We start from the raw sequence: 13,792 nt of genomic DNA on the forward strand, positions 1-13,792 counted from the left end.
ACTCTGAGATAATCTCTGCTTGCTGCTTGCTTACTCATTTTTTCCTTGAAAAATAGAATAACAGTGATCCACATGAAATTATGTCAAGATTTTTGAGAATATCAAGATTTCAATTATCCCATCACATAAAATTTAGCTCACAAAACTGGATAGATAGCCTAATTTGAGAGACACACTTCATCTGGGTAAAAAAAAAAAAAAAAGGAAAAAAAAGAATTGTGAGACTATTTATAAGAGTGCCCATATTCATAAGATATACATTATTAAAAAATAGATGATTGCCATTCCCCTAATCATTACTAATATCTTTGTGCCTGGTGATCCACAGGAAAATTTTTGTTGAGAATTTTTTAGCCAGACACATAGAAGACTAAAAAGAGAGAAAAGTGTGCAAAGGAATATTAAGAAATCCAGGTTCTCAGCAGTGTGTCTAGGTTATGTCTTCATTCCAACATGCTTCATATTAATTATGGGAGTGGCTTTTGTTATCAGCGGTCAATATGTACTATATATACATATTAAGAATCAAATGTATTATCTGCATTTGTTTGGGATTTTTGAGCAAGGTTTGTTTGGATTTTTCTTTGTAGGTTTGATTTGGGGGAGCAGGGGTGTTGGTCATGGGGTTTTTTTTGCATTTATCAAAGTGTTTCATGTTTCTGACTTGCAGAATGATTAATTTGTGATATGAGAAAGGAAATGTTTGAAAAGTTTGTGCTCCACCCATGTGAAGTTTTTGCTTTCTAGCCTACCTCAATCCAACTAGAGAAAGGTCATGTAGAATAAATAAAAGGAATGATGTTTTGCTTTCTGTGAATGGTGGTCATTCCCAGACTTGCTTAATCTGCAAAAGGTAGAAGGAGATTACAGCAGTCAAGGATTACTTCAGAATCATATGTATTTTTCCAGTTTGAACATCTGAGACTCTTTCACACGCCTGAACAGCTTACGAATGAAAAAATTCGACAAATTATTTTGTATGTAAATTTATTTACTGTAACAGGAAACAGGAATTGGAAAATTCTTATGTTCTTGTTCCTTGGTTTTAGTCAATAAAAAGGCATGATTATTATAACACATCACATTTTTGCATGTGATTTACTGCAGGCCATTTTCTGTAGATTTTAAGTAGAATAATTAATATTTGAAAAGCTGGAATTATGTTTTGTATTACAAATTCAAAATATTTAAGCAGGTCATCAAGAAAAAGAATAGATTAGTCAAAATTACATTACAGTCTCTTTACAAATATATATATATCAGTATACTAATTTTGCATAAACCTTCCAAATGCTATTTGAAGTCACTCTGTCTCAGAAGTTGAAAGCATAATTTGTATTTATATAATTCTAAATAGTAAGAAGATGGCTTGATTGCTCTGTTTTACACAACTAGTATTTTATTTTTATAAGATGCTAGATAATATTTTACTTTATTTATTATTATATAAGAAAATGGTCTCTTTTCTTTCTCACAAGTTATGATGTTGCAAAATTGCTTCACAGATAAATGGAGATCCCTCTAATGTGAAGAGCAAAACAAAACATTGATAGGAATTGGAAATTGTCACATTTAGGACAAGCGATAGCTTGCAAACATACTTTTAGTACTTCCTAATAGTAAATTGTCAACAGGTAGTAGAACTCTTCATTGCTAGGAAACCACATTTTAGTCAAAATTTCATCATGCTTGAAAACTCTGTTTATCATTTGGTAGAAACTTGAGACAAGTAGGAAGCTTAAAATGCCTATCAAAGTATGAGTTACCTGACCTCTTTGTAGATAGTTTGAACAGCTGGATAAAATAAATGAACCTAATCTCTGGAGGGTGTGTATATTGTTAGGAAGATGGGTAAAGGAATGGCAATGGACAGATATGTTTTTTGTATTGGAATCTCTTGTTAGAGAAAATCACTGCTCCCACCATTTGCTTATTATTGTCCCTTTCAAAAGGTTGTAGACCCTGGCTGATGACCAGAAGTGTTGCTCATACAAGCAGTCAAAATGAGGTTGGCAAGTTTGTAATATTTATGTTTAGAGCCTGCTATTCATCTGCACCTTTTCATGTATGGAGCCTTTTTTTAGCAGATGACCATGCAATCCTTAATAATTTTCATGGGTAATTATTACAGATAGACACTGAACGCAGTAGGCACTAAAACTTACTATGAGATGACCTACCTTGGATGGTTATCTCATCCAGTCTTATCTCTGGAAGACCAAAGCAGTAATCAGATAATATTTGGTGACTAGTGTTATGATACATTGTTAAAAGAAAAGGAAAAATTAAAGTGAATAATTTGGACAAAATCTACTGCAATCATTCTTCATACAAGTAGAATAATAAAAATGTTCAATGACTCAGCTATGAAACATGGAGGTAAACACAGACAGGAATACAGAAACAAGGCAAGAGGTGGCAAAAAAACCTTATTGTTCTAGTGACTCTCTAGAGTGACACCATTATTGATACTGAACAAGATTTTCTCAGGTTGTTGATACACTACATTTTCTATTCAGAGAAGTAGAAAACATGCCAAGATAAGATTCTCTCTGTCCATGCTTGAGAAGCACTCAAGTCACCAATTTGTGGCCAGATGTGACTGTAAGGATTTATATAAGAAAAATTTACAGCAGAAGCTCATAAAAATGAACTACAGTGCCATGTAAATTAAATAAGAGGAATAGACTCCTGAAGAAGAGCATTATGTGAGAATTTCTAGTGCCTGGGTCAGATTCAATGTCTTGTTTTGATTTTTGTTGTACACACTTTTTCATAATGGTGCTGTATAGCAAATCAATCAGTGCCTGTAAGTTCATAGGGACAGAATTTTGAACTCTTACAGAGGTTGAGTAGGAAAAGATTGCTAAAGCCCTCTCTGTGCTTTGAACATTTACCTCCCAGTGTTCTTGAAAATTATTTCTTCTGTGTGGAGAGAACTAGAAAGAAGGAAGTAATCAGCAGAGGCAAAATGTTCCTTAAAAAAAATAAAATAAGAAAATAATACAATTAGAAACATAAGTTACTTTTATAGGTGATTTGGAGAAGTTCAGAATCTCTGATACTTAAAACTCTTTTTTTCTATTTGGTTTCAAGGTAACCAATTGCCTTACCAACAACCAGTAAATACAAGGCAAGAGTTATTTTACAGATAGAAATTTGGGAGTTTTACAGTTCCTGTCATTTTCTAAAAGTATAATTCTGGTAGTTTCTGGTCAGACTGTTAAAAGAAATAGAATTTTTTGTTATAAATTTGTTATTTAAAATAGCATTTCAACATCCTCTACATCCTCCTCTGTCCTTATGGGTTTGTTTGCAGCTATTTTTTTGTGTATGACTGAGCCTAAAATTTTCAATTTTTCCAACAGACTGACAGAAGATAACCACTACTGACCCCAATTATAGTCAAGATTGTACAGACTTATTCATATGTGCTGAATTATTTGATCTGTAATAACAATACATATATATTTATAAAATTCTTCTTTTCTACCTCTCTGAAGCTACACACTGACCAAGATAAAGGAGATGGAAATTTAAAATACATATTAACGGGAGATGGGGCTGGCAGTCTGTTCATTATAGATGAAAATACAGGAGATATTCATGCTGCAAAGAAATTGGACAGAGAAGAAAAGTCCCTGTACGTGCTACGTGCCAAGGCTATAGACAGAAAAACTGGAAGACAAGTGGAACCAGAGTCTGAATTTATCATTAAAATCCACGATATCAATGACAATGAACCAAAATTCACCAAGGACATGTACACCGCCAGTATTCCGGAGATGTCTGGAGTTGGTAGGTAAAAACTCTTTATGTAAAATACAAAAATATTTTATCTGATTGGGAACTTATAAATAATTTATTATTTGAGACATTTGCCACTAGCTGCTCTGAATATCCATGGAAAAATTTCTGTTGCCAGCAATGTACCATAAATAATTGATTTCTGCTTTTATTAATTTGTTTCATCTTTATCCCCTTTTTAATCCTTTTTCCATGCTATAAACTACACTTTAGTCTTTCAAGCCCACTGGGACCATCAAGAAATGCAGCTTGTATGGCTATCTCATCAGTTACTGCATAGTTTTGTCACAACTGACGTTATCACTTGCATGAAGAGTATCATCTTTGTATTTTAAGGTCTAATTTTTCAAAATCATTTGTACGTTTAGACTGAAACAACTTTAAGTGTGTAAGTATGTAAATCAATCAATACATCAAAGCGGTGAAAAAATATGTTTTTACGATTTTTTCCCTTCTTTTTTTATCAGTATTAATAGTTCTTTTTGGCAGGTTTTTTGTTTGTTTGTTTGTTTGCTTGTTCATTTTAAGATGGACATTTTTATATTATATATTATAATATATTTAGAATATTATTATTATATTTTTCTTTATGGGTAAAAACTTACAACTATTTATAACTGCTGAAATGAAAAGTAAAAATGTGGAGTTACAGTAGATGTGAGAAATACAGGATAACAGGAAAATAATTCTCTGAGATTTTTTCAAATAAATAAAGTGATAGATAGTATTCACCAGCACACATTCATCAGAAGTTATCATGATTACCTAAGTGCTTCACTTTTTTACAGCAGAGACAGTTTCTCTCATAAGATAAGTAAACATAAAATCCCTGGGCTATGGGAAACAACCAACAGAAAATTTTTCAAGAGTTATTTACTTTTCACAATTTACTGTAATGGTTTGCAAAATCAGTCATGAGTGATGGCATTGTTAAGTGAAAGTAATATAAAATAATCTTGTGATTAATATGCACCTTCACAAAATAATTCCCAGAAGCTAATATCTCTGAGAGCACTAGAAGTATAGGAGAACTAGAAATTATTTTATAAACATGAGTATAAAATACTATTTTTATTTATTTTATAGGATAAAATAATTTATAATGTACTTATAAAATATTTTAAAATAATAAAATAATATTTTATAAGCATGAGAAAGGAACAAATAAACTACCATGTGCAATGTGAGGAGCCCAAGCATGCTTCTTTTAAAGATATATGGAAAACAGGGTAATCCTTTTCATACAAAATTTACTTTGCTGATAATCATTGAGAGAAAAATGTTGGCAGATCACCTGTCATATTTAATTTGAAATATATTTGTAAGAAGGGAACTCTATGGGAATAGATGGTGAAAAAAATGATGTTCATGTTTAATATTATCACTTAGTCCAACTTTATTAAAGTCAATGGAGAGGCATGAATAAAAGAGATGTGAATATGATCCAGTGCCTTGGCACTGCCTGAGAAATACTAAGTCTATGAAATATTTATATTTGATGAAGAGGATGACAGCATAAGTACCAAAATCTACTTTAAGCTGGGAGAGTGTCCATAAAAGACACAAGAAAAGGTGAGTTTTACTTTGAAAAATAATTTCCTTAAGAAAAAGAATATAAACATAAAAAATGTCCTTTAGGTTCTAATATGAAGACAAAATAACGGATCTGGGTTACTCTTTCCTCTGCTTAGTTGACATTTAATTCGCATTTAGGAATATAAAAAACACAGGAATGGGATGTTTTAGCTTTTGAATTTGAATGAATAAAATAGTTTTGTATTTTTTTAAAGCGGAATAGAATAAGAACCCAAATCCAAACCAGTCCATTCTAGAAATAGATATTCTATATTTCTGAATTTCAGTCATAGGAATGCTAATTCAAGTCAGGATGTACATACAGATGTAAATAAGACTACACACATATATATTTCTACTTGGAATCCCTTTTGTACAATTTTTTTTGAAAAAAAAATCAACTTAACTAAAAGCCTAAAAGTTAAAGTTTTTAAAGTAGTAGCCCCTAACATTTTACTTGCTTCTCTCCTGTAGAATTTAAAGTGTAATTTGAGGTTGGAGTGTTGTGTAAAACAAGTCATAGAACCACAGTATCACGGACTTTCCTGAACTGGGAGAGAATCTCAAGTGTCATTGAAGTCCAACTCCTGGCCCTGAGCAGGACACCTCAAGAACACCTTGCTCCTGAAAGCATTGTCCAAATGCTTTTGGACCTCATCAGGCTGGAGCTGTGGCTACTTCCCTGGGGAGGCTGTTCCAGTGCCCAACCACCCTCTGGGTGAAAAACCTTTTTCTAATATTGAACCAAAACCTCCCCTGACACAACTTCAGTCCATTCCCTCAGGTCCTGTCCCTGGTAATCACGGAGAAGAGATCAGTGTCTGGCCCTCCTCTTCCTCTCACAAGGAAGTTGTAACTGCAATGGGTCCCCTCAGTGTCCTCTTGTCCAGACTGAGCAGAACAAGTGGGTTCAGCCATTCCTCATACAGCTTCCCTCAAAGCCCTTGTCCATCTTTGTTGCTCTCATTTGGATGCTCTCTAATAGACACCTTCTTTTTCTTTTCTTTTCTTTTCTTTTCTTTTCTTTTCTTTTCTTTTCTTTTCTTTTCTTTTCTTTTCTTTTCTTTTCTTTTCTTTTCTTTTCTTTTCTTTTCTTTTCTTTTCTTTTCTTTTCTTTTCTTTTCTTTTCTTTTCTTTTCTTTTCTTTTCTTTTCTTTTCCTTTCTTTTCCTTTCTTTTCCCTTCCCTTCCCTTCCCTTCCCTTCCCTTCCCTTCCCTTCCCTTCCCTTCCCTTCCCTTCCCTTCCCTTCCCTTCCCTTCCCTTCCCTTCCCTTCCCTTCCCTTCCCTTCCCTTCCCTTCCCTTCCCTTCCCTTCCCTTCCCTTCCCTTCCCTTCCCTTCCCTTCCCTGGAGATGCTGTGCCTCATGCACCCTCCTGACGTGGCTGGCCCTCCTGGCTGCCCTGTCATGAAGCAAGAGAAAAAAGAAAAATTATTGATTGAGCAATACATATTAGGGCTATTGCTGGTTTGAAAGTAATGCATCTCAAAAAAGTGAGAACATATAATGTGAATATGAAGAGAAAAGAAAGAAAGAAAGAAAGAAAGAAAGAAAGAAAGAAAGAAAGAAAGAAAGAAAGAAAGAAAGAAAGAAAGAAAGAAAGAAAGAAAGAAAGAAAGAAAGAAAGAAAGAAAGAAAGAAAGAAAGAAAGAAAGAAAGAAAGAAAATCCCAAAATTGCATTTCAAAAACCAGAAGATTCCAGAATAAAAATTACATGCTTTTTAATTCTATATTTTCCTCTATAACAAATGGATGAAAATAAGAATAATATAATAAAATAAAGAATCTGCAGAAGAGACTGATAATTTTTATTAAGACTAACTGAAATGAAAAAGTCAAAGTATTTCTGCATTACCTACATAAACATTGGAAATTATGAGGGACATTTTTAGACTGCATATAGGCATTCTTGCATACCTATTCAGTGAAGTTTTCTGACTGAAAATCATGATATGATTATACTGTACACACTATAAGGAATAGAAACACTCATGAAAAGCAGGTCAAAAATTTGCAGGAAAATCCCAGTTTCTTTAAACTTTTTATCTCTTCCCAATTTTCTGTCTCAAACCAATTTTTTTTCCTTAACTATTACATTTATTATGTTTGCCAAGTCCAACAAACATGACAGCAGATATTTATGAAAGCCCTGGGAAATGTCACTGAGATTGAGAAATTGAAGAGGAATCATCTCTAGCAATGTTTCCAGCTGTGTGTATATATCTGTTATTCAAATTGCAATTATACTATGAACCTCTCAGTGTGTTACTGAGTGTTTCTTGGAATAACTATGTCTAGAGCACACAAGGGAAAATGGTAAGTCAACACCTCTGACAGAATGTGTGATTTTCAGTACCAATAAGCAAACTGCCATCATGTTTAACTAGTTTGATAGTAAGAAGAGTGAAAGCATAACATGGATTTTCAGCACAACCTAGTCAAGCCCTGGGGAAATATGAATGCTTATTTGTGCACTTGTGTGTGCAGTCATCAAGTTATATATAAATTAGCCCTGCTACGCCTAAATAGGATCCAATCCAACAGTGTGATGGGTAAACCTAAAATGCTGTGTAGCAAAGTTAGTACTGGGAGTAATCAAAACCACTGAAGTGAGCTGACTGCAGAGTCATTTTAGATAAATTTTTATGGAAATGATCATATTAAACTGATATTGACTTCAAAAGTTGAATGAGAAAGTTAGTTTAAAACATTCTAAAACTCAATAACATGGAATTTCTCATTAAAATCATCTGCTGTACTGAAGTGCTCAAGTATAATAAATGCTGTAGCTATATTTTTGAACAATACTAGAGTGGACTGGAAGAATCCTGTCAATCATGTTAGATTTAGTAAATTGAATAAATAAAATATAATTTCAAAAAATTAGAAAAAAAGGCTAGGAAGACCCATAAAGGTTAGTCAAAACAAAATAAAAGAAGAAAATTTTAAAAAGAGGTTGAAAATTTTACACTGTTAAAATACCAAAGTTCTATGGTATAGCCTTGGTCTCAATGAAGAATTGGTGGATTTCAAGCATGACCTAGTCTGAACTACCTATCCAAATCCCCCAATACTTCAGAAAAATTAAATATATATTATGCATCATGAATATTGTTTTTATTTTCACTTCATGTAGAATGAAAAATACAGCTTTAATCACACTTAAAATCTACTCTTTTCATTTTCAAGGCTTACATGAGCATAAGATCATTCCAAGTATTTTTCCAAGCGAAACATTGCTAAAATCCCTAAATAAAAGCCAATCAAAAGAAACACCACACCTCACTGAGTAAACCACTTTTCTCAGGCTATAAGTAAAGTTATTATGAACTTTTTGAAAACAGAAGTTAACAGTGAGATGTTCTATGTATTTAATCCCTTTTGGCACCCAGGTCAATATTATTACATCCCTCTGTACCTGCTTTGCTGATTTTAATGAGTAAGGCTTACCAGTTTTATCTCATTAAGCTTCTTTAGCATGCCACTGATGAGAATTTCACAACAAATTTAAATCTTTGCATTGATTCTATTAGGAAAAGGGACAATGCCTAATTTAGTTTACCAGTCATTTCTTTAAAATGCTACTATCTAAATTTATAGTTGAAAGACCCCATAGTTCAAAGACACCTAAAATATTTTAAGATTTCTACACAGGAGGATTTTTACACAGCATAGAACATTTTAAATGGTTAAATTTAGAGCATACAATTTTTCCATTATATCATTTTTATTGAAAATAATCAGAATACAAGTTTTTTTCTTTAGCTAGTCAGTGGAGTTTGTTAGAAGTATGTTATGTACAAAATATAAATATAGCTATTTTCAACTGAGGTGTAGATGATTGTAGCAAGACTAAACATTTCTTGTATTGAACAGCTATTCTAAATAAAATATATAAATAAAATGTATATGTAAAAGACATACACATGAATAAAAAGGGAGATGAACACGCCGTAAAACCCACTGGGTAATATGCATTAACATTGCCCTTCTTACTACTCTGCTGTTGTCTTTGAGTACATTAGTATATCCTGAAACACCAATAATACAATGATTATCTTAAAAGTTCCATTATCATTGTTCAATATTTCTATAGCATCTCTTGGGAATCTAAAATCATCATGACTACTACTTCATTTAAGTAAGACTGTGCTCCCTTCTGATATTATTTTAAGTTACACCATGTTTTCAGCATCACATAATCTCAAGTGTATTTCTCAAGAACAGTTTGTTATTTTGTATAGGAAGCTCTTAGAAGAAGAAGTAGGACTTATGGTTAAAAAAGTTTAAAAAAAAACCAAGAGGAAAGGAAAAAAATGAACCAAATGTGGTAACCATCACATTTTCTATTTTTGAATTTGCTTATGTCAGTAACCATTAATCTACAGATGTGTAAAAACAACTAAAGAGAAGCAGCTCTCATGTTTCAAGTTTCAGCAGGAAATATTTATATTTTCTCTTTTGCATATTTTCCCTAGTTTCAGATGTTTATAAAAAGAAGCTATGAATGACTGTTTTGACTTTGACACAAGCTTAAAAAACTAGTTTGCTCACTTGCAAAACTTCAGAATTCTAATTGTTTATGTGCACTCTATTTTAAAATGAATTATTGAGTTAGCTTTAAGAGAAAGATATATTTCAAATAAATATTTCATCCACAACTTCATATTTTACAAGATAGAATTAGAATTCCTTTTAGTCAAACTAAGCATGATAGCAGAAATTCTGTAACTAGAATACTTTCAATATTTCTTTTTGCATTAGCCACTATAACTAAAGAATTTCAAATGTCAGAATCTTTTTTAAATGCAGAATTTTTATCCTATTTTCTTTCTTATTTTCATGCAATAAAATTTATTTGCTATGAAATAAATAAAAATATAGAAAATAAGATTTCAATGTCTAGCAACATTTTCTTAAGCCATCAAGTTAAAAGTCAAAATCCTCTTTTTATTAAGTAATCAAAATCATAAATCCTTCCAGAATATTTTCAAAGAATTTTGGAGTATTTGGGTTTTTTCTTTCATTTTTGGGCATGTCTGTTAAGGACATGAATAGTATTTTTATTAGGAAAATATATAGAAGTATTTATAAGTATTTGGCATGAGGCAGAATTGTAAAATGAATGGATGCTCAAAATCTTCATATTTCTAACATTCAAAAGAAAACCACTAGAACACCAAAAGAGTCTTATTTAGATCATTATTAAATTCTTCTCTTCATTGTCTACACATTTATCTACGGATATAATATGGACAGCATCTTCCTAGCAAAAAGGATGTCTGCAAGGAACCTATTAAAACTCTGGTACTGTAAGCAGGTCATTTTGAGCTTGTACAGCTCCACTGATTTCAAGCTGTATGTTACAGAGGTGTTAGGATTTTCCTGTATGTTGTTCATTCCACAATCAATGTATATAATTTCTGTAAAATTTAAATATCCATTTAAAACTGTAATTTTTCTTTCTTACAGACTGAAGATAAAATAAACACCTAAAATACAATATAAGTAATCACATCTAAAACTGATATGTATGTATTGTGTATATAATGGAATCACAGAACAGCTTGGGTTTGAAGGGACCCTAAAGGTATCTAGGCCCCTGCCATGGGCAGGGACACCTTCCACTAAACCAGGTTGCTCAGACTCCATCCAATCCAGCCTTGAATACTTCCAAGAATGAGGTAACTTCTCTGGGGATCTGGTTTCAACTCCTCACCATCCTCAAACTAAAGAATTTCTTCCTAATGTGCGATCTAAACCTACCCTTTTTCAGTTTAAAATAGTTCCCCCTTTTCCTGTCGCTACAGACTTGTGAATAGTCTCTCTCCCTCTTTCTTACCGGGTCCCTCCAGGCACTGGAAGTCTGCAATCAGGTAGCCCTGAAGCCTTCTCTTCTCCAGGCTGAACAATTCCAATTCTCCCAGCCTTTCCCCTGCGGAAATGGGCTCCATCGCTCTTATCTTTTTCATGGCCTGCTCTGGACTTGCTCCAACCGGTCAATGTTGTTCCTGTGCTGGGGATTCCAGAAATCCCCATGCACCATTACAGATGGTCTCTCACCCTGCTTTTGATGCAGACCAGAACATGTTTGGCTGTCTGTGAATGTACATTGCTGGGTCATGTCCAGTCTCTTGTCCACAAGCACCCTCAAGTCCCTCTCAGCAGGGCTGCTCAATCTGTTCATGCCTCAGCCTGTGTTGATGCGGGGCATTGCCCTGATCCAGGTGCAGCCCCTTGTACTTAGTGTTGTTAATCCTCATGAGATTCCTGTGGTCACAGTTCTCAAGCTTGTCCAGATCCCTCTGGATGGCATCCTGTCCTTCAGATGAGTCAATCACATTACTCACTTGGAGTCACCTACAAGTTTGCTGAGGTTACCCTCAAGTCCTTGGCCTATGTCATTAATTAAGACACTAAATGACACTGGTCCCAGTAGAAACTCCAGTGAGACACTGCTTGTAACTGATGTCCATTGTAGCACTGAGGCATTGACAACTACACACTGGATGCATCTGTCCAACCAATTCATTACAGACCTAACAGTTCACCTATCAAATCCCTCTCTCTGCAATTTGGAAAAAAAATTGTTGTGGGGGACCATGTCAAAGGCTTTACAGAAGCCCAGATATAAAACACCTGTAACATTGTGAAGATTTCAAATAATTCACAAATTTAAAGTTTACAGAACATTTTAACATTGCAGATAAGTTCTCAAGCTACAGAAAAATGAGTGGCATTCTTTTTCTCCTTTTTGGTCTCTCTGTTCTCTCCCAGGTATGATGTCTTGTGTTTTTGCCACTGTCCTCTGAACCCAGAAGAAGAAAGTTTAAGGAGATAAATCATCATAAAGATGAATTTTTCAAGATCAATATTCCCTTTCTACTACTTCTGTTCCCTGCTTCAGATAGCATGAAGTTAGATGCTAGAGCTAGTGTTAGGGAAGTATCAGGAATACGCAAAATATAGCAGGTAAAAGCAGGTGAGACTCTTTCATCCAGCAATGTCTAATTTCAGCTAAATAATTGCTTGACATGTCTTTTTTTCTTCAGCTACTAAATTCTTCTATCCTAAACAGGATTCCCCACTTTCTTTCTTATTTTTTCTTTTCTTTTGAGATGGGGACAAGTTCGATTTCTTATTAAGACACCACAAATCTGAGGCAGCACTTTGGGAAAACCAGAACCATTGAATCACCTGCTATGAGTAACAGCTGCCTCTTGGTGCTACAAGAAATTTGGGTTTCTTAAAAGTGCTGTCAGCAAGGGAAAGTAACTAGTGTTTGCTGCTAACACAGGAAGGTATAAACAATTTTTCTATTTCTGTCCTGTGAGAACTGAGCCGCTGTCAACTCACTGTCAGTCTGTGACCTCTCAGCTCCCTTAGACCTCCACCTGCTGACCTGTCACAGGTCTAAAATATTTTTCGTAGGAAGAAAGTAGGTGCCAGAAGTTCAAATGCAGCAATTAGTAAGAAGGATGGGTGACTTTTATAGCACTATATGGGACTTTAGGATTCATCAACTAATTGGTCTAAATTTTAGAGATGCAGTTTTAAGCTGACTACAAACTCATTGAAACTCAATTTTCTTCTACTTCATAGAAGACCAGAACAGCTCTACTCCATAGATATGCCATAATAAATTCAGCTACTGCAGCAATGGACATTGAAATGTCCATTGGAATAGCCTTGGAATGACAGCCATCTTGCCAAATGGAATGTTCAGATCCAGGTTGTGTTAAATGTGCTTCCCCTTTCTATCTCTTTGAAATGACTCATTGCAAAACTATCTGCCTGGCTACATTATTGCAACAAATGTATTATTTCCCATTATCGGCTTACATTGAAAGCAAAACAAAATGAAAAAAAAGACAAAAAACACTAAACACCTTCCTCCCTCAAACCAGAGGCCTGTGCATCTCTAAATCAGAGCTTGAAACTAGCATTAAAAGTTTTTCTCTCATACCTACAATAAGTACTTTTTGATGCATTCATTTTCCTTACTTTTATTTCATTAGAATTTGAGCTACAACACCAAAATCTGTGAACATAATGCTCCCGGATTCTTCATATCAGCACTTTTGCTTGCACTGCAGGGAAATGCAGTGGGATATGTTCTGCCTGATTAGAGGTGCTGTCCCTCTGACTGCATGTTAAATCCTTTCATCTTTCATGGCTTCCCATCTGAAAACCAAAATTATCACTTACATTCTGAACCAGCATGTTGCCTCAGCCAGTGTGTAAACCTCTTGATGCACCCTTCTATACATCCTGTGATATAAGCATGTTACTATGCACAACCTGTTTTCAGAGCCACAGTAAATGGAATTCCTATGCACAATGCCAGTTTACAGGAACCTAATTTATTCCCCTATGGGTCTGTGAAGCTGCCAACCACCAAATAGTTTTCC

At 34.1% G+C, this 13,792-nt stretch overlaps 1 protein-coding gene across 1 annotated transcript in view; it reads left to right on the forward strand.

Annotated features, from left to right (window-relative positions):
- Window positions 1-13,792, forward strand: part of CDH9 (cadherin 9) — a 66,635-nt gene that overhangs the window by 16,128 nt on the left and 36,715 nt on the right. Inside the window, exon 2 of the mRNA XM_063162372.1 lies at window positions 3,504-3,798. Coding sequence (XP_063018442.1) covers window positions 3,504-3,798 — 295 coding nt within the window. The remainder of the gene's footprint in view (window positions 1-3,503; window positions 3,799-13,792) is intronic.

This window comes from Melospiza melodia, chromosome 1 (genome assembly GCF_035770615.1).
Source record: "Melospiza melodia melodia isolate bMelMel2 chromosome 1, bMelMel2.pri, whole genome shotgun sequence".
Taxonomy (NCBI): Eukaryota; Metazoa; Chordata; class Aves; order Passeriformes; family Passerellidae; genus Melospiza; species Melospiza melodia.